The sequence below is a fragment of the Haliaeetus leucocephalus genome, unplaced genomic scaffold (genome assembly GCF_000737465.1).
Source record: "Haliaeetus leucocephalus isolate CR32 unplaced genomic scaffold, Haliaeetus_leucocephalus-4.0 Scaffold317, whole genome shotgun sequence".
Taxonomy (NCBI): Eukaryota; Metazoa; Chordata; class Aves; order Accipitriformes; family Accipitridae; genus Haliaeetus; species Haliaeetus leucocephalus.
The window spans coordinates 2,061,296-2,083,500 of record NW_010972753.1 but is presented as its reverse complement, the minus strand read 5'-3'; the positions used below and the strand labels follow the sequence as shown (position 1 = coordinate 2,083,500).

The window sequence follows — 22,205 nt, the reverse complement described above, 5'->3', positions numbered from 1 at the left end:
CTGATCACAGCTATTTCTTGTCTTTTCTTTTTTTTTTTTTTAATAATACTACATTTCAGATATTTTTCATCTACTTACCCTGAAAGCCTCTCGCAAACCTCCATTATCTGCAATGTTTTCTGCCAAAGTCCTCTTGCCTTTCACCTGGCAGAATGAAAGAACATCAGTCATTTGATCCATTTCTGAACTTCCTTCTTGATCAACTTCAAGAAACAGGGGGAAAAATAAAACAAGGTGACAATGACCTCAGCCAATTTCAAGCATCATATCTCTGGTTAAGAAAACTGTTTTTCAATGTGAAAACTTTCAGTAAACAATTCTCCGTGATAAGTTATCCTGGCTCTTGTCCTAGATCTCTGTAGCACAAAATATAGTAGATAAAATGCACTCAAGAATCCAGTCCCTGATCTTTGATCTAAGCCTCAATAATTTTCCCCTGAAGACTGTTTTTATCTGGTTACATGTGAGATCCAGTAGCCCCTTTCTTAAACTTTTATCTAAAAGGTTACATTTGTTTCTGTACATAACTCTTAATATACTCCTGGGATGCAAAAATAACTTTTAAGTGATAACATAAACCAGCGTAATTAAAAACAACTGTCAGAGACAGAATTGAAATTGATAGCATATTCAGTGCTCTAAAAATACCTGCAAAGGAGATTCACGTTGCTTTTCCCCGGTATCGATTCCAAGAGCAAGAGCAACAAGAACATATTGCGAGAAGCAGCGCTATCTAAACTTTGTGAAAAAGCCAGTCTCCTGGTATTACCAAGTGCAATATCATTGTGAAGAAATCCTCATTTCTGCAAGTGCAGCATTATCGCTGATCGCCCAGCCTGCTAAGGTCTTAGTGTTCCCAAACTGTATTTGTAATTAAGCGGTTTTGCTCCCTACGCTTCGAATAAGCAAGGTAATCGAGGACAGTTTTGAGCAGGGCCCTGAAGGTCAATGCTGACCTGCGGATCCTCCAGCGACGGGCTCTTCCGTGCCACGGGGATGAGTGCGTCATCTCACCTTCTTTTCAGGACAGTAAAAGAGGGGGAAATGGGGGAGAAGAGGTAAAAGGACCTCAGGGATACCCAGGTACCTGCAGACAGCCCCACCACTCAGTGCAGACGAGCACCCCGACTGGACTCGGGGCATCTTGCTTGATGCCTTGGGTCCAAAGTTACACCCGAGGGTGTAAAAAAGGAGAAACGGGAGCAGCAGAGGAAGGCGCAGCCCTTTCCTTCCAGCCCTCCCTCCCCTCTGGAGGCTGGAGACGGAGGTGGGGGAGAGGCTTTTAGGAGAAAAGGTGCTGGGACGCCAGGGAACATGCACACGCACCGGCTGCCTGGTTTTTCTGGTCTACCTACTCATACATTTTTATTGCAGTGGGCTGGCGAAGTAGACTGATTTAGAGCATAAGATGAGAGTAACCTAGCAGGGCACTTGGGCCATAGGTCATTTTAATAAGTGGAAGAAGTCTTTCCACTGATCACAGGCAGCTCCGGTCAGGGATCTGAGACTAGTCTGTGCAGACAGTTCGTGACGGGGCTCAGGGACCACGATAAGCCCTTTATTTGATCAGATGACTTTATGTGATTACCACACTTTGAAGCTACTTCTCTATCCACTTTTTCTTTCATTACACTTCTTTTCTGGAGACATTTTTATTGTAAACCAGACGAGAAAGAAGAAGAGTAAATAGGCTTCTCGATCCACGAAAAATATTCATACAGGGTAAAAAACCTGCAGAATATTGATGTAAATGACAGGCAAAATAAAGCTCTTTTTGCATGCATAGCTCTTCATACATAGGCTATAAAATATGGCAGAAAATATGAAGATTCTTCTTCTATCATCTAAAAAGTGCTTTAAGTCATCCCACGGAAATAGGAGGAAAAAGCCTTGTGGATGACAAGGCTGTGAGTACCAGGATCTCTCCAGTAAGCCCATCCACAGACTTCAAAGGCAGTAGTTACACCGGAGGGAAAATTTCAGCTCTACCCCATGTCAAGAGACACCACAGAAGATAAAAGGGATGGCCGAGACAATGGCAGGAGCATGGGAAGGGCACAGCCACATCCTTGGGGAAGGTTTTAATGACCTTCTTTAAGTGTTATTTTTGTATTGACAGTTTTTGTCCTACAGATATTCAGGAATGAGCCTGAGAATTTTTATTTGTAAAATAGCTTAGATGAAGGACTTCAAGTCTGAGTTGTTGGACTTCAGACTGGACTACAATATGGCTTTTTTATCTCTAAGATGAATACAAACAGCCTGGGGAAAGTGTTAAAGTTATTTCTAAGCATTCAATGTGATGTCTCTGTTCTTAAAAGACAAAGACATAATTGCATTTCTGATTCTAAAATATAAGTAGAGGTGCTAGAATTGAGTAGGGGCTGGGTTATGTATTTTATCCTGAAAATTAAGATTAAAATCATGTCCCAGCCAACGTTACTGGAATTTTAGCTATTGATTTCTGAAGGTCTGGGATTTATCCTATTTATCCTTCATTTTGGACACTTACATAATGTGCACGTTTTCAGGGAAGCTCATAGCTCTGATAAATGATGAAACAGAAACCATTCCCTTGCACTTTCTTTCTCAATCCTTTTCCATGAGCTACTGCTATCATACTCCCTTCATTTGAGATACAAATTGGGTCTGTGTGCACACATGGAAGAAATAGCAAGAGTTGAATCTGAAATAAAGTAGGGTTTATGCATCCATTTTATAGCTGTAATAAATAACAGGTGGAATTGCTAAAGGAATCTATAAAACATGCTATTATATTCTTCTTTTTAAAAAGAGTGACTGCTCAGTTTCCATTAGGGAGCTCATCTTCAGAAGACATTTAACATGCTCACAGTAATTAGACCAGCCCTGCTGTGTGGCTTCATCCTCTTCCCCTGATTCCAAAATGATGTGATGAGGAGAAGTAGTTTAACCCCATCACCAAGGTGTGGGTACTGGTATTTGACTGGACTAATCAAATCTGACAGACAATTTTTATCACAATTATTCACTTCAAAAAATGATTTGTTGTGAGAAATGAAGTTGGTAGCCTAATATCCCAATATGTTGGGATTTATAAAAAGACAACTCTAAAAAAAAACCCCCAAAACTCCTAATGCACCACTGCTTTCAATCACTGGTGATTTACATACATGTAAGCCAGCTCTCTTCCAGTAGTAATTGCTGTATTGATTAATCATGCATTTTGTTTTCTCTTTAAATTTTTCTTCAGAGTCAGTTGTCCACCAAGGGTCTAAATTTCCATTTTTGTCATATTTCCGACCTTAAAAAAGAAAGAAAACAAATGTTTATGTAGGAGAAAACCCCACACTTTTTCAGTTTTGGAATCTAATCACCTGCACAGAAATGAGAGGTGAATGTACTCATACAAGCGTGTGTATAAAATGGATAAGATCAGTGAGCGAAATCTTGACCCCGCTCAAGTCAGTGGTGAAAAGCTGGCATTCTATTTATTGTCATAATTTCCATTTTCAGAAAAAAATAGTAACGACTAATGAGTTCTATAGTACATTTTATAATTACGTAGTGCAAGAGGCATATGAGATTTCTTGTAAGAATAATTATGAGTATTTTTCATCCTCAGCCTATATGTCTTTGATTCTGCAGACATGATGGTAACTAATTTATTATTAATTAATTATATGCTTGACCAGAAAGAAAAAAATCCATTTCATGGAAACTTCTGAAGTTTCCATTTTTCGCCTTGGAGCACAACCAGAACATTTGAACCCTATTCATGGAAGCAAGGAGAATACATTCATCCCATTCCCCAGGCTGACGGTTGCAGCAACGGCTGGTGGAAGATTCAGCCTCAGGTCCCTGCTCCACCTCATCTGTAGGAGAGCGTCTAATCTCCATCACGTCTCCAGCCAGTCAGACACAAGACGTGTTAGGGCTTTTTTTGAGAGCAGGTTTAGCTGCCCATGGGGATGCAGCCTTGCTCTGTGATTTGATTCTTCATTACGCCTGCAGGAAAGAGGTAGGGAGCAACCAGGAGACACAATACCAAGTACTGCAGATGTTTTCTTTCATCTTTTTATTTCTTTATATTTTCCCTGTGTGTTGTCTTGTTCAAGATGACAAATTCCCTAGAGAGGTACTGATTTCTATATTTGGAAGGTAAGAGCCTGGGCAAGAGGTAGTGGTCTGCTTCGGGAATGAAATCTTAGGTTCCTCTCTGACTGCCTGCAGACATGATGGAGATTAGATACTCTCCGAAAAATGAGATGGGAGTTTGTGAAGAAAAGCTTCTCCATTCCGGAGTGTTTGCTGACACAAAATGTTGCAGAGCAGTGCCAACAGAATACAAGGTTTTCCTTTTATTTTTTAAAAGGTATTCAAAGTAACGCAACATAAGCAACCTAACTTCAGTTAGGCAGTGAGCCAGAAGCTTGCTTTTCCTTCAACATTCTGTATTTTCAGTGGAAAAAGGTTTCTCTAGACAGTGAGTCAGAGCGGGAGGTCAGTCAGATGCTCAGAATTGCTCCCTGGAGGAAGAGTTTCATGTTTCTCACTGTCTTGCCCCTCACTGCTTTTCTCTCTCAGGAGCCTGATTTTAAAAAGCACTTTACTGAGATGGCCAAGTGAGATGGTGGTAATGCCCATCTCCACCCAGTTTTTCAGGACAGTTGGTTTGACATTCTCAGACCATTTCTTTCTTCTTTTTTTTTTTTAATATTTTGCAATAAGTTTTCTGTTCCAGTGTTGTATTTTAGTATTTGTAAGTAATTGTCTTTTGAAAAAAGTCAAAACTGAAATGAAAAGTTTTCTTGGAAGTCATTTTTATCAATCAGAAGTTATCCCTTTGCCCTTCCCACTCCCTCCCAGCCAGGACTTTCTGAATCTGTTGCTGATTTAGTTTCCATTCAAAAACCAGAAAGCGTCAAACTTGTGGCATTCCTTACCAAAAAAATTCTGGTTCAGACAAGCAAGATTGCATGTAAATAAATTAAAAAATGGAACTTTATAATTTTTTTCATGCAATTCAGCATTGTTAAAACCCAAACCAATAGAAAAGCTAAAGCGCATACAAGTCAGCTTTCTAATCTGTCAACTCTGTTAAAAAAAGAAAAGTTATCAACCTATAGAAGAATACTCACCATTGCTATCAAATCCATGAGTAAACTCATGCCCAACAATTACTCCTATGGCACCGTAGCTTAATGACCTGCAACACAAAGAAGCAGTTTCCTTAGAAAGTCTCCACACTCATGAACATTAAAGGACTGAAGACCTCAAGAAAGATCATTATTTATTTAAACTGGGGGGGGGAATGGCTCTAAAAATCATACCTGCACAATTTTGACTTAAAGTTGTTGGAAGTCTGAATGTTAAACTCCTATTTGTTTAAAAGCAACCTTTCATATAAAACTTTAGAAAGCATTGTGATGGTTCACTCTTCTAACCAAATCCCTTATTAGCATAGGAGCTCCAGAATGTCTCCTTCAGCTGACTGCGTTGTGTATATTCTAACTGCAAACGGGACAAAGTTATAGGTGAAATTATTCTCTTAGAGTCATCATGAAAAAAGGATAGATGAAAGGTTGCAATGGGCTTCCGTAATGCCAGCTTCAATCATTCTTCACTGGCATGCAACAAACAGACTTGCGAATGACTGACTCTCATTTGAAAAGCATTAAACAGATCTCCCTTCTGTTTTAAAAAAGAGGTCATACAATTGCCTTGCACTTGCCCAGGCATAGGACATGATCTACAGTCAGATCTAATGCACTGGAGAAACAGATTAGAAAGAAATATTTCATATTCCTGATTGACAACTAATTGTATTTTCCTCATTATATCCAAATAAACAAAATGCATCTGGGAGAAATAGGGATGAAAGAGGAAAAGGTTCAGGGCTTTTTATATCAAATGCAGTGGATATCGGGGGGGGGAGGGGGAAGTGATCTACTAAATGCATCTTTCATTCATTAAGTTGTTCTTTGTGATTTTAATTATTTCAGTTATTGAGATGCCATACTTCAAAGTAGCTTATAGTATTTCTAACACATTGTATTGAAATAGGAGAAAGGCAGAGGTTTGAAGTAACATGTTATTACTGGACCTAATGATCCATAGCACACTAATTGCTCATCTCAGTTATGCCCAAAAAGTATTATATCATTTAATTCCCCCTGCTCCCATGACAATTCTTCACTTTGTTTTTTTCTTTCCTGAAAGGTAATTTGCATATGATAAAATCTTCCCTACTGTTTTTCCCCCCCAAGTACTATTGCAAACCTTCACTAAAAAACACTGGTTAAAATTATACATTTCTGCAATGGAAATATCATCCTTTGGTGTGACAAATTTGTAATCTTGTGTAGCACACAGTGATAATTACCCATACTAAATGTACTATATTAGACTTGTTTTCCACATCTGAAGTAAAGGGGTTATACAGGATTTTTTTGCGGCTGGAGAAGTATAAAAAGAATGGCACAAAACATGTAAAGAGATCAAGAGGAACCAATAAGCCCTATTACTAAATACATCTTATTTTTCCTCTAAGGTTCTTGATCACCATGAGTGGCAGGGACAAAGAACAGGCTGGTGCCTGGGCACTCCTAGGGCCTTCCCCAGCTCCAAAAGAGGAGATGAAGTTTGGGGTGAATTTTGGCCCTTGCTTCTGTAAACCCCCTTCAGCATTTTGTCCAGCTCAACAATAATTTTGCCAGAAATGCTCCCAGCTCTTCACTTCTGGGGCACAGCTGGATGGAGATGGAGGGCATTAGGTGCAGCCCAAAGGGTACCAGATTAAAGGGGAACATTCTGGGACTGGGGAGGCTCAGAGGACTGTAAGGAAGCCACCAACTCAGGTAGTCTGAAGTCTCTATTTCAATATATCTGGCACTGAAGACTCGTAACAATGAATGGTGCTATTTGAATGGTATTTTATTTCTCGTACTGAGATGTGAAGTGATAATTTAGCTTCCCTTCATGCAAATAGATGCAACTGTTCTGTAGTGGTTATGCTGGAACTGGACACTAAAACGCCACTAAATGTTAAATATTTGCTAAATCAGTTTTCCAGCAAGTGCTGATGACTTTTTGATGATTTTTCTGTTTCAGTGCCATGTACTGTTTCTTTTAAGCAGACAGAAGACAGATCCAGAATATTTCAAGGACAAAAGCAATCTGTTGTCTGATATAAACCAGCTACATTTGTTTACTAAATTTCATTTTGATACGTACTCAAGCAAAACCAATTTAAGCTAAGGTAACCTTTAAAGAAGAGAAATGAGCAAAGTATAATTCTTTGAAAGAGCCACAATTTTATCGCTATGGCAGAAGGTCAGGGTACAGAGAAATCTCTTCAGAAAGCAAAGCTGGAAACAGGTCTGCAATAACCACAGCAGAAAATAAGTTCACCTTAACAAGAAAGGACTTTCTTCTATCCCGAATTACCACTTAGAAAGTCACTTGGCTCATAAGAATTCTCTTTGAATGCAAATTTATTTGTTCCTAAATTGAATGTGTCTCTCTACATGTATTGCCAAATTTCCTGTTACGAGGACACATCCAGATTGGAAGATGGCAAACCCAAAATATTCAAAAAGTTTGATTTTTTTTTTTTAACAAAGATTTATTAAGGATATCTTTCATCTGTAACTGGCTTTATATAACTGCAAAATAACTTTCAGAAACTGCTGTCAGAAACTTTTCACGGTCTTACCCTGCCCTAAAATAGAAAGATATTGAATTGCACAAAAGCAGTGATTTTTCAAAATTAAATATATGTGACCTATAATTACTCTTCCTCAGCTACAGCAGCACATGGGCCTGCTCAGGCAATCATTTATGCATATGGAGATACTCTCAAGCACCTCAACAGGCACAGGCAAAGGCCCACTGTTAATCTTAGATATTAGCAGAAAGTGAACAATAAACTGATAATAAATGGCTTCTCAGGGTATTCACTTCTGTTCAGGAAGTGTTAGCTACCTGATTTACAATTCCTTTTAATACCTGCCATGTGCACACTGCTGCATCTGCATGCTACAGCATTGAAACTCTTCCACTCAGGTGCACTTAATTAGCAATTCCTGTGAGAAATCAGTCATCAGTTTAAGACGAGAGCAACACATACAGCTCCCAAGGGTAAGAAAAGTTATTGCACAAAGCAGCACTTTTCAAAGTCTGTTTTTCCAATAGTAAAAGCAGGACGCAGCAGAGAAGAACACACAACCCAAGGGCCAAGGTTTCCCTACAGAAGGACAACACAGTATTCCTCTGCACTACCTGTTGGTCATCTTCAGCAGCGTAGACTTCTTCTCCATGCCCTCGTCTTTGTCTATATGTCTTTCCAATACCTTTCCCTGTTATTCCTCATTTCCAGGTGTACGGGGTTCCCTGGTGCAGTACTTACCTAGGATACTCTGCTCCCCAAAAGAAAGGCTTTTGCAGTTCTCCTGCTGGGAATCCTGCAAAAGCAGAAACAGTAGTAGTGAGGTCCCTAGCTCAATGCAGCTGAATAACAATCACAAGGCCCAAGGGTTTGGATTTTATGACCTTTTTTGTTTAGTTTCAGAAGATTTTTGCTAAAGGAGCTTTCCCTCAGGTGGTAGTTTCAGAATGCAGTAGAGGATCTTTGGAGAAGCAGAGATCCTCCCTCCTTCAGGACCACAATCGCAACAAGATGCTCCACTGCAAGAACTTCATTTCATTCCATGGCTACACACGTCTGTGTGTGTAAGTGCATGTGTTCCTGTGAAAAAATGCCTAGCGTTTCCTGTGAAGAAAACTACTGGATTGCCCTCAGATGTGTTGACAGATCAACGGACAATATATAGGTAAGATGCAACAAGGACTCAGAAGGTGTTAGCTTAGTGAGGCTTCAGTGCAGCAAGAGGCATATGAAAGTGCTAAAATGTAAGCCTAATTCTATATAGTGTCTGAAAATCAAAGGTAAACGAACATTCTTAGGCACTTTGGTAACGGAGAGCTGTAGACTATTAAGGCTGTAGAGTCAGTCTAGCTACAGGAATTACCTGGCTCCTTCTGGTAGACTAACTAGTCACCAAAACCCTGTCAATGGAGACGCTCTAGTGAGTGATGATCTACTGATGTTGCACATAGGAACCAAAATTGTTCCTCAATTTTGTCACAGGTCTATTTCTAGTTCCTGGATGACCTTTCAGTGCCACAATTCTGAAGACAGTGGGGCTGAACATGGTAACAGTTTAACAACCCAAAGAACTACTAAATAAAGCAGATGCCTATGGTCAAAGTTTTTCTATGCTGGTGAAGTGTCATCCTTCCAGACCCAAATGTGGAATTTGCTGTCTCATGTCAGGAATTCCCATCTATGAAGCAGGGGCTTGCACCTACTTTGAAGATTACCCCACACGGACATCACCTTGTCAAGGAAGAACCAGTTTCCTCAGGTGATTCTCTTGCTTTCCCAGGAACGTCTGCTTCAGCTTATGGGTCTCTCTTCAAGAAATCACCTGGCCACTCACATCAAAACAAAAACCACATTCACTTGGTTCTAACCTTATTCAGTTTTTTGTTAACGTATAGGACATGGATTTCTTTATATCCGAGATAAATTGTCAGGCAAGATTTTTGTCCTTTCCTTACAAAGTCTTTAAAGATAATATGCTGAGTGTAATTCATGTCAAATGATGTGCTAAGTGGCATGTCCTCATGGCCTGCCCATCTGCTTTTTTCCCCTGGTCCTCCTTGGCTGCCTTGACTACCTATTTGCAATCAGCTTACAAAAAGTGTGTTTTTCAAACTTATTTTCTAAGTGCTTTTTCTCTTACTTCTCCAGATGCTGTTTTCTTGTTTCAAGCATGTTATCATTTGCTTTTCCAGTACTACAAAACACAATTGTACCAATGTCAAGGACAAAGTTTCCCTGATCTAGCTCTCTTTGCCTCCCAGCACACACGGAAGAGTATTTACCCGGTATGTTTTTAAACATCTCACAGCAATGGTACGCTCCCGCAACCTGATGAAAATTGCTTGCTAGTACACTAAGTTAAGAGCTGGAAATCTAGTCCGAACTACATTTCCTGGTTCCTTCCAAATACTGAACCTCAGGAAAGGGTTTTGGACATGCCAAAGAGACCATTTAATAAAGGAATCATTAAGGTCCACTCACCCTGAATGATCCTCTCCCCACAACAGCAGATGAGAGGAACTGTGGCCAAAAAGAACAAATGAGCCCATACTGAAGGTAGCACAGTCACCCCACAAATCACGTTTAGGGATCACACCGTCCTGTGCGCGGTCACCACACCAAGACGCTATCAAGATCTCGTAAGGAGCTGCAACTATTTTGTCCATGTATAGACTTGTGTAGCGAATTTGCACTTGTCTGTGTGCCAGGTAGAGGTAATGTAAGTTATTTACAGTAAACTAGGTGCAAACCTTCACTCAGGCTCATCCATCTAAGAAATATAATCTAAAGGTGTCTTCACAGCACGTTGCTGAAACAGTCAGATGTGAGTTAAGCCATGAGATAAAGTTTTCACTGAACAAGGCATGTGAATGAACGGGAAGAAGCTCCAATCCTGAATCCATACAACAGGTCGATAATTATTTTACTCCAAGTCAGGATCCATTTTAGGTAAGACATGCCTGAGCATAGAGCTTGTTGAAGGAGTGATTTCTGCTTCTGGGCAGCTGTGTGAAACACCTTTGTAGTTTGATTGCACTAAAGGAAGCTTAGGAAGTATTTTTCAGGCCAAAGCAGCGTCAAAGGCCACTAGAATGTAACACACATTTAAGAAAAACTCAGGGAACTGGAATGTATTACCTACAATAGGATTTTTTTTTCCTTTTTAAGAAAAAAAATTATCTAGTTTTGAAAGTGATTCTTGGGCAGCTAGTAAAGCAAAGGTGTCCTGTTCTCCAGAGATTAGTAGCACTAAATGAGGGAGAGTGCTTGTCTACTATTGCAACACTACAATGAACAGATTCAGACTTGGCAACACAGGGAATCCCTCTGTATGCAATGTGTCCCTCAGGCAAGCATCAACCAGATCATCCTTGGAGGGAACAAGGGTAACAATGTCCTAGACCTCGAATCTCCTTTAAATTATAACAGGAGATGGATCACCTGACAGTTTCTTATTTTGTGCTGTTCAGAATGCCTCAGTTTAGGCAATTCCCTTGTGAAGACTGTTTCTTGCTTGCTTGGCATATTGTACCTAAAAGAATTAATGACAAAACTCAGAGAGCTCATAGTAGGCTGCAGAAGCAATAAATGTTAATGGGATTATTTATATGCCACTGGAGTTCAAGCAAGCAAAGGACTGATCTGGAGGAGTAAGTCAGCCAGACTTCAGAGAATTTCACATCTTAAGGAATGGATACAGGCACTGGGAAGATACTTTAAGCTAACACTTCCCCATAAATTTAGCCTGTAGTGCAGCTTTTCATGCTTCCTTCCTCCACACAGCCCCAGAAGAGGGATACGGGCAGAAAGCCTCTCTGTACACTTTATTGCTAGTGCAGGCTCAGAGCCTACGCTCAAGGCCATTACTCACCAACAGCATACAGAAAGAAAACTGTGTTGCCTTAGCGCAGACCCCACACAAACCTATCTGCCACATGTAGGACCTGGACTTGCAGAATCTGCCTTGCCTACCTTCCTACAACCTACCGACTTCTGGAGCAACGTCATAGGACCGCAGCATCGTTCTGAGACAGACACTCATGGCTCACATGCCGTAAGAGCACTGGACGTCTGTGGACAGCTGAGTTCAAGCTGTCCCAGGACAGCACTGATGCCCTGTGCCCATGCATCTTAGAGATGGCAAGGTGGGACAGCCAGGCTAGATCGTCCTCCAGACGGACTTTGTGCCACTGATCACAAGACTTTAGAGCCCAGCAGTTCCAATCAGAGCCCTTTAAGCCCAGCAGTTCAACCAGTTTTCAGTCTACCTGACTTTCTATTTGTCTAGCTCATTCTCAGCAGCTTGTAGTTGTGAATGTTAGGGGAGACAGTGCTGAAAATCTTGCTAAAGTCAAGATGAATCATATTCACGGCTCTCCCCTCATCCACCGAGCTAGTCATCTCATCATAGAAGGCTGGTCAAGGAAACTGTTTCCAGGATTTACTCCATCATGTACGCAGGGACTGAGGCGAGGCTGACCAGCTTGTAGTTCCCTGGATCCTCCTTCTTGAAGATAGGAGTGACATTTGCTTTCTTCTAGTTCTCAGGAACCTCCCCCAGACACCACAACCTTTCAAAAGATAATCAAGAGTGGTCTCACAAGGACATCAGCCAGCTCCTTCAGCACTCGTAGGTGCACCCCGTCAGAGCCCGCGTTGTGTCTGCCCACTCTGTTTAAATATTCCCTAACCTTCTCCTCCTCCACTGAGGGTAAGCCTTGCTCCAGACTTCCCCTCTGGTCTCAAAGGCCTGGGATTCCTGAAAGCCAGTCTTACCAGTAAGGACCGAGGCAATGAAGGCACCAAGTACCTTGGCCTTTTCCATGTCATTTGTCACCAGGTCCCTGCCACCATTCCGCAGCGGGACCACATTTTCCCTAGACTTTCTGCTGCTGCCACTACACTTGCGGAAAGGTTTCTGGTTGCCCTTCACGTCCCTCACCAAATCCATCTCCAGGTAGGCTTTGGCTTTCCTAGCCCCTGTGTCGGGATCCTTGGGCAGTGACTCTTTGCTGAACTTTCCTCTTACTCCCCTTACTGCTCTGGTCAGTCCTGTGGAGGTAAAGACTGCTGTCAGAGCTTCAAGATCAGCATAAATTCAGAGTGATATATTTGAAGTAAACCAGACGTACTCCACTGCTTGAAATGCCCCTGCGTTCCAGACAAAGAAGATAGAAAACATAAATTGTGTAAGGATAGAAAAAATAAACTGTGTAAGGCACAGTAGCTGTTTCCTGCTATACATGTATACAAAGCTTAACTTTCCGAGGAGTAGTGAATAAATACATTAACAGATAAAGAGAAGCGATGGTCTTAATGCAGAGGACTCAGCAGCCTCTGGTTCAACTCTTGGCTCAGTCTCTGCTTCACCTGACAAGAGGCTCTTCGCTGCTCATGAAAAGAGAGAAGCCAGAATTTCCCAACCTCAGTGGGGCAACATGAGGAGAACCGTGAGATGGTTTGCGAGGGGCCAAGGAATACTGTGTCCTAAGGGACTAGGAAACCTGTGAAAACACCTGTTTTTACAAGGAACTTTAATCTTTATTGTCTAAAGGAAAAAACTCACTAAATTCCCCAGAAAAAAAGAACAAAGAAAAAGTTATCGTATTTTATACATTTATAGATAAAAATTTTAGGAAGAAGAAATAAAGAATGGATGTAAGGATCATGCATCATCTCACCTGTGACCGTAGTTAAATAAAAGAGAATACTAGTCATTAGTAAATAGGAAAAACTGAAAATGAGGGCTCACTTAAGAACACTTAAAGCTTACTTAATAACGGGGCTCGGAAAGTGTTCAGTCCAAATCTGTTATGATCGTTAACCTCCTGGAAACTAATGGCGCACTTGAAACTACTTCATCAATAACCTTCTAATTAGTCTAGTTCTTAAGGGAAGAGAAAGCGCCCCTACGCGCAGCCCGCTTGCCCTCCCCCGGCCGCAGCACCGGGTGCCGTTTGCCAGCGCTTCCCCGGCTCCTGGCAAGGGAAGAATTCTCCTGTGCAGTCACAGCACCAGCGAGCCGCCAGAATCAATACCCACATGCCACTTTCTATAAAGATGATACTCGTTGGGTAATAGGAGTTCTCATCTGTGGTTTCCTCTATGGATGCTAATTCGAACGCAATTTTAAAATTCTGGTGTAGATTGTATCTTCTTCCTGTAACATGTAATGAAGCCGCTCTCTAAAGAGGCCTCTTGACTTTCACTAGAGAACTGCAGTACAGGCACGAATGACTTGGAAGAAGCATGGGTATAAACTTACAGAGATAATATCAACAGTAGTTAATTATCCAATACGGCTATTCAAGCTTACGCCTCATGAGTGTGTTGCTTATATTTGCCTCAGTTCGCTGTAAATCTCCCTTTCATTACTGTTCACAACCCACAAACATTACTTTTTTTGATATATTCTAGAGGCATATATATTTACACTTGGAAAGAAAATTAAATACACCAAATGTCTAATGAGCAGTTCCCCTCTATCCTTAACATATTCAAGGGCCGATATTTTAGTGCTCTAAAGACATAAAATCTTTTCTGCAATAGAAGTATGCTAGCATACTTTGATCACCGCTTGTATCTATTTTCAGCACATATTTGTTGACTGCTCTAGGGCTCATTAAAATAAACAGAGCCTTTCGGAAAGTGTTTTTGTGTTCCAATGATGATAATTAAAAAGATAGTATTCATGCTGCTTAGATTATATGAAGTGTACTTAGACACCTTTTCAGAATCTAAAGGCAATGACATGTACCTGTTGTCCTCGTTAAGTACCTATAATTGAGGGGAAATTGATGAGCAAACGCAAAGAAAATTGAAAAATGATCCACACTAGGATGGAAGAATGATTAACAACCATTATAAACATGCATGGTTGCTAATCTAAGGCACTTTGAGTTACAGAAAAAGAGGAAATAAATAAATAAATAGAACTTATGCAGAGAACATCAGGAGTAAACTTGTATAATAATAAGATAAATTATTTGTACCACATTTTTTAAGTCTGCTCTTTGCAGCACATCTTACCTTGATATATCTACTTATTTCTCCTTTGGAGATATTAGCAGAATTGTTGGCCATTCAAGTTATCAATAGTTTAGTAATGAAAATGAAATGAAGCAATAGCAAACATAAGGATGTTTGTACTGAAGTGCAGCAAAATTTGTTACAATCTACTGCATATGCAAGTTTTGCTGTATTCTCCCAAATCTAATAATTTTCTAAATCATCTAGTTTCTACTGTCTATTAATTTTCATTTTTAGTGAAGAAAGACCTTTTCTTTCAAGTAATTGAGTAGTCAAGTTAGAAACACAAACAGATTGCCCGTGTATGAAGATTGCATGGACTTGTATGGAGATCACAGTGATTTCTTGTTTAATGCCTATGTCAGTGATACAGGCTACGGAGACAGAAGAATTTGTAATCCTTCCATCAGGAGTGTGCCAGAGACCTCCCTGTGCTCTGAGCACAGAAAGCAAAAGCATCTTCCTAAATTTCAGAAGTGATCAGGACCTTCAAGTTCTCCCCCACTTCTGCAGGTATCTGATCATGGCTGCTTTTCAGAAACCATGGTTCAAGGCACTGATGTTCCTTTTACTCTAAAGTCTTTCATGAAGCCTTCAGTGACTAATCAAGTTTGGGGTTGCTGTGGTTATGCTGATAACATCACACAGTACATTTCCATTTCCAATCTGAGCGGTCTTAATTTTTAGAATCAACTTTGGAACTAAGTATTTTCCTGTTAATGTAGAGGCTGCTTTCCAGAAGCAATTTCTATTATGCATTTTAAAATTATCATTTCTTAAATTCTCCTTCTTAGTAAACTCATTTAGCAAAAGCAAAAATAGATGGGCCTTGAACACACTAAAACCCAGTTTGCTCACTGAAGAGCAGGGGCACTCAAGCAGATGAAGAGCCTGTCTGGTTCATTCTCCGATTTCCAGCAGTAATCAGTAGTAGATGTGTAGGGAAAGAGCATCGGGCACCTATCTGTGAGGTAATTCTTCTATTAGTACATCTTTCTACCTTCCAGCAATCAGTAGCAGAGGGACCTGTCCTCCCGGACTGAGTTTCTATCTGTCTGTTCTTTTGTTCAGAACAGAACACCCTCTTTTCCAGATCATCTGCTAATACAGTGACCAGCACAGATCCTCATAACACACTCCTCCCACTATTTTGAAAACAAGCCATTTGTTCCTACCTCCTTTTCTTATCTCTAATCAGTCATTAATTTATGAAAGAACCTTCTGTCTTGTCCCATGACAACTTCCAGTTAACAGCATTGGGAAAGAAACTCATCAAAAGTGTTCTACGGAAATGAATATAGTATATCAAGCATACTTACTCGCTTCTGAATTTCAAAAAAAATCTAACAGGCTAAGAAAGCATGATTTTCTTCTAAAAGAAAAAGCAAAAGCCAAGTCACGTTGACTCTTCCCCATTATATCATATGCTTATTCTTTATCTCTTATTCATTCATGTTGTGGTCATGAACAGTTTCCTTCACACAGGGGCTAGAATGACTTTTTATGCAGATCCCTCTGGATTCTCTTTTTAAAAAAAAAAAAAGGATCTGACACTTGCCACACCTATTCTTCCTGTGCTAAGGCCACTATAAGTGATAAGCTATATGTCAAAGCTGGTTGTTTGGCAATTTCTTGTCTAAGCTCCTTTGAAATACCTGGGAGAATATTATCTGGTCCTTATATTTGTCACAGTTCATTTTATGAATTTCTTCTAAAGTACCTTCTGTTGACACTAAATTTGAAAGACTTCCTGGGGCTTACCTCCCATAAGAAAAAGCTCCAGGATAAGAACTTCCCAAACTCTTCCAATGCAAAGAATCATCTTATTTTTATGCCTTAGAGACTCTCCTCTTTCGGTGTATTCGAAAAAAGGTTTTATTATTAGTTCTTATGCTCTCAGAAAGTTGGCCCTCAAAATCTTTGTGGGCTTGCTATATCACAACTTTACATTTAACTTGCTGGAGTTCATGCTTATTTCTTATTCTCAAATAACTCTCGTTTGTAGAACTTTTTTTCTGTTGTTTAACTAGGCCTTTAAAAAGGCCACAGTTTTTGTGGTGTATCACCAGCCCCTACAGAACTTTGTATGGATAACTACTGAAAACGGCTGCAAAGCAGTAAGGTAACAACTGTGGGGCACAGATTTGCGCAGCAGACACATCACACAGTAGGAGTACACATAGGCTCGCAGGCTTCAGCCTCCCGCAGGGCAGATCTCCCTGCAGCATTAATGGGAACTCAGTAGTGATGTGTCCAATATTTCTATCAGCAACTTTGGACCTGAACGTGTTCCTCCCACACCTCGTGGGGCCTCTTCCCCTGCAAATCACGCCAGCCAGCAGTGGAAGGCTGTTTGCACTGTGCCTTTCTTTGAATCTTCCCTCCTATTGCGCATCGTTTTTAGGGCATGATTACGTTTCTACCTCTCTCTCAGGTAGGAGAGGTTCAGAAAGAGCCACCTAAATCCTGTTCCTCTTAGGAACAGCCCTAAAAGGACAGTGAGCAGCACTACCCGAACTTCAAGGTCAGATGCCAGCAGCACAAGAAGGTCAGCCGTTATGATAGAAAATACAATTGCCTTTACACCCATGACTGATTATTTACGTCTGACAGCTCTCTGCTTCGTGACACCGTTAGACACAGCCAGTGTGAAATTTAGCTTCAGTGACTCCAGCCTCTCGGTAGAGCTTTCTCTAACGTGCCACGGCAGAGAGGCCGAGAGCTGGATGCCCCTGAAACTTGAAAGGACCCGATATTAAAGAACACATAACTGCGATGGTTCTTGTTTCGTTAAGCAGCAGCGGTGGCCGGTGCCGAGTTCAGCAGCAGAGCGGCTCCACAGGTACCTCAGCGCCGGGACGGGCTCGGGGCAGTCTGTCTTCACCGCTCCCTCAGATGGTCAACAGAAATGTCGAAAATGCTTAATGATGGCAGCCCTCTAATTAAGGGACAGCTGTCTAGGCCTAGAACTAATTTTAAACAAAAGAACTGCCTAATTATCACACACGACTTTACAAATGAGCTCACTTAAATAGAAAAGAATTTGAGTGGTTTGAAGGCAAAAACTGTTTACAGAAATCGGTAGAACAGATACCAGCAGACCCAGACTGCCAGTCCTCTGCTGTAACCTCTTTGGTGTGATACATTCATTTTGTGCCTTTCAAAACCTGCTTCTCTCTGTGACCAAAAGAGATTCAGGAGAAAAAGGGGGAGTCACTCGGGGATTTTTGACACGCCTGGCCTTGAGGACTGAGACCACAGAGGTTATGGCAGCCACCTTCCAGACCCTGAGGGCACAGAAAAAGAAGGCTGATTTAACTTGCGAAGCTAATAAGAGCGAAGAGACGTGTTAGGGTAAAGATCACACTGTTGTATGCAGAAACGCTGGTATGGATTTTTAAAGCCAGTGAGAAATTTTCTACGCAAAGTCCCATTAAAGCAAATGGAAATGAACATCCAATTCTATACACATCTTTAGAAAGACTCAGCTCTTTAACTTCACATGCTTCCAAACCAGGATTTATGCTCTCTAAAAACAACCAGTAACTAAAATTAGCATAAGACAGGTAGTTCATCAAACTATACAGGTAAGAATTTTAAGTTAACTACAGGTACCACTCCTTGTCCTTGAAGGTATTGAACAAATCCACTGGACACCACTTCTTAGGTTTTCTGGTCTGTATCACAGTCTACTCTAGTCACATTCATTGCTAAATATTTATAAATGCTAGAGGACTGAGTTGCTACCACTTAAAGAGTTACTGTATATTTATGGAGGTATGTGTACACAGGGTTTTGCTACAGAAAACAGGAGACAGAAACATAAAGCTTTAATAAAAGTGGTTTAGCTGACATTTGCAAAGGCAGAGTACACACACAAGCAGTCACTGCAACTCAGCTGACACAGGGTAACTCATTAAGCACCAGTAATCCAAATTTGTGGGAGCGCTTGGTTTTCCAGAACTGTCCTCTCACTTAAGACATCTCACGGCTGGATTACCAGGTTTGAGCTTTTGATTTTCAGCCACAAACGCACAAACTGTACAGATATTATCTGAAGCTCGATACATACATTTCCCAAACAGGCACTTTATAAGGAGGCTCAGAAGTCAGATACTCACTGATCTGGTTGGTAGATGCGCTATAAAAAGCATTTACAGTAGTTGGGCTTGTAAACCACCTGTAGTAAGAGCAAAAGAGAGCGGCTGTCAGTACACTTACACATCTTTATGAATAGAATGAGCAAAGACAAAAAGTGAACGCAGTGGAAGGAAGCACAAATGTTAAAGACCTAGGATACATTAAATATTTCTCCATTTCAACACATGCTGCCTACGCTTTCCAGAACACTGAAATCTGTTGTTTAACAGCTTTATTTTAAGTGCATACAGTCAACGAATGTTCAGCAGGAGCGATTGTTAAGGTTTCTGTTAGCTCATCTCTTTTATTTCTAAGTGACCGTTGTGCTCGTGAGGTCTGTCGTGCTGACAAAGTGAAGTTCACCCCACAGAGGCTGCAGCACTGACACAGCTGTGAAAACTCTCTTAGGTGTCTTTCAACCACGTGTGGAGAAAATCCCTCTTGAAATGAGAGGAGAGCATTTTGAAACGAGTGAAGTGGCTTCAGATGCTCTGCTGAACGACTACTTGAACAACTAGGATGATGCCAGCAACATGGGCAGGTGCTTTCTGGGAACCTAAATTCAAAATAAACAGCTTCACATTCTGTAGCCTACACAATGAACGTGGCCATCAGTGTGCTCATAAACAAACAGACCTCTTGCAAGGCAAAACAAATTTAAAAAGGAATATTAGTATTTCTTCTCATAGATTTCTCATACATACTGGAGGGAAACCTAGATTTGAATAGCAAATAGGATTTATGAATCTCCTTAGCCTAAGCTCATCTATATTGACAGTGGTTTCACCCATGTGCGTGGAAAATCTCCACTGGCTTCAGCAAGATCCAAATCCCCTCTGATGAAACTCTGAGTTCAGCAAGTCCAAGTTTTCACTTTATGATTTTATAAGGAAGAACAGAGATAAAAGAAAAGTAATAAAGATGATGAAAATTAGTATTTAATTCATAATAAATTAGAAGCAACTCTAGTAAATGTCCAAACAGGAACATCCTGATGTCTTTAGCAATGCATCACTCAGAAATTTTGTAAAGCCAAATGAACGCAATGCAATTGCTTTGGAAAATTTCTTTCAAAGAGGAGAGACGGGAGCTGCAAAACAAAGAGTAAGACAAAGGAAGATCTATCAGAACATGGAAAATGTGTGATGCGTGTCAGTGACGTTCGCATACACTATCTGTGCTTTAAAATAGCACCATCAAATGAATGAGTTATCTGCAGATCCTGACTGTTTTTCTGGCGACTGATGTCCTCACATAAACCATGCAACAAAGGGGAGAGTTTTCGAATGGCAGCGTTCTGTCTTTTATCAATAAATTTATCTGCTTCTCTCATCTTCAAAGCTGAGCAGCTTATTCTACAATGCAGCAATTAGAAAAACTAACCAAGGAAAGCACAGGGTGATGTCATGTAAATATCTTCGCCATCCATTGCACTATGGGCTCTAATTGCCATAGATAACTCTGCCGGGTTTGTTTACTGGGAGATTCTGAAGGGGAGGAGCAGGGGGAGGTTGCTTTCTGGTGTTTTCTGTTTCCTCTATAATAAAGAAATTAAATTTTAAAGGTAATGTAGTGAGATAATGGAAAATAGGAGAAAGAGTGCTTACAGTGAGGGGATAAAGAAAAAATTAGGGGGCTTAATTAACTACATTTCAATGTCATGTTTGTTCACAGCAGCAATCAGTCAAACTGTTTTGAAGGATGCAAGCCAGCCACTTGCTCTCCAGGCTTAGCAGTAGCTCTGGAGGACTCTGTCCCTTTTTTGACAAGGAGACGACCCACCTGAAAGGGACCCATCCGAAACACTCAAGACTTTAATTTCGATGTTACTGTAAGTTTGAACAAAGACACACAGCGTTGTGACTTCCACCTCACCCTGTTGGCTTGTTCTACTTACAGCAGCCTTTCTGTTCTCCCAAACAGCAACTTTTAAGCATGAAAAAGGCTTCCAGGACAACAAATCCTCCCTTCTCGCAAATCCTTCTTAGAGAGAGTGTCTTACAGGGCCTCTCATTTCTAGTCACAGGATCAAGGGCCTGAGACAGATAACAGCTACTTCAGAACAGACTAATGTGCTTTGCGCTTCTCCCCGTCCTCTCCGCTGCCGCAGCCAAAGGCCGTGCTTTTGTACCCGTGAGCTCCTAGACTCGTAGCTCATAGACCAGCTGCTAAGGCTCATCACAACATCCCCATCCGGAGGCGGCTTCTTCCCTCACCACCTCCCACCGCAATAACAGCGCCCGTCCCGTTTCCTGAGCTCAGGCTGAGCCAAAGACGGAGAGCAGCCTCGATTTCCTCCCTGTAAAACTGAACTGAGCTACTTCCAAGTCGCTCTTTCATAATGAGCCCTCAAGAATGACCCCATATGGCGTTTGTTACGTTTTTAAGCAGCTAGGAAGAGGAGACTTAGCAGCTGTACCGAGGAGTCAGGAAGAACAAGAGTTCTCTAGTGACAATCAGAGTATACTGCCGAATTTCATACTTGATGTTCAGACACTCGGCAAGGAGCATATTTACACTCCAGCATTTTGTTGTACCGTTCTGAGCCACTCGCAGAAAGATTTAGGAAGCATTTTCCTCAAAAGAGCAGAAATAACCGAGACTGCTTCCATTCAGACTAGCAGAACTTCACCTCTCATATGTCATCCTCTTTCAGTAAGCTCCTGGAAATGACTGAACCTTCAGTGACAGACCTTAACTAATAACACATCAAATTACTATATGAAGGTCTGTAATAAATAGCTGTTGCTGATAAATTTTAAGGCAAAGCAAAATTTGAAATAGGTGTCATTCCTGTTTGAAGTCAGGTTGCCTGGGCATTTGCTCTAGGTCTGGTTAGAATTTCAGTGCATTTGATCTGTTAGCAGAAGGATAGAAAAAAAAAAAAAAAAAGACAGGCATAACAAACTCTAAGCTCTTACTAATTACAAACTAAATAAATAAAAAAAAATCCAGAATTGTTTACACTGTTTCCATTTGCTATTAGCATGTGGAAAAGGGACGGCTTTGAATGATGTCCTGTAACATTACCTACCAACCCCTGCAGCAGCCAAAACCCAATGCTGCAGACTTGACACTTGTATGTTTGAGATGTCCCTTGTAGAAATAAAATCTGAAACCTGCACTGAGATGGCAAGTGGGGCAGACACTCTCTTAGGTCTGTGTTTCTTTAGGCTACAGTTTTCTCCATGATATCTTCCTTTCTGAGTTAAGAGTATAGTGTGCTGCATTGCCAGTCATGAAGAGGGGCGACTGGAACATTCGCAATACAGGGAAAACTTATGAATTAATTTAATTCTCTGTAAAGCACAAACTGAATTTGCAATTTGTTCTCTCAACTTTTTGAGTTAGAAGAAATCACTCAGGTGGAGCAGAATTTGGTGTTCAA

At 40.9% G+C, this 22,205-nt stretch overlaps 1 protein-coding gene across 1 annotated transcript in view; it reads right to left on the bottom strand.

Moving 5' to 3' along the window:
- Window positions 1–22,205, bottom strand: part of PHEX (phosphate regulating endopeptidase homolog, X-linked) — a 95,816-nt gene that overhangs the window by 5,619 nt on the left and 67,992 nt on the right. The window contains exons 15-19 of the mRNA XM_010571276.1: window positions 18,799–18,857; window positions 8,390–8,444; window positions 5,121–5,188; window positions 3,153–3,283; window positions 79–144 (exon numbers count right to left, since the gene is read on the bottom strand). Coding sequence (XP_010569578.1) covers window positions 79–144; window positions 3,153–3,283; window positions 5,121–5,188; window positions 8,390–8,444; window positions 18,799–18,857 — 379 coding nt within the window. The remainder of the gene's footprint in view (window positions 1–78; window positions 145–3,152; window positions 3,284–5,120; window positions 5,189–8,389; window positions 8,445–18,798; window positions 18,858–22,205) is intronic.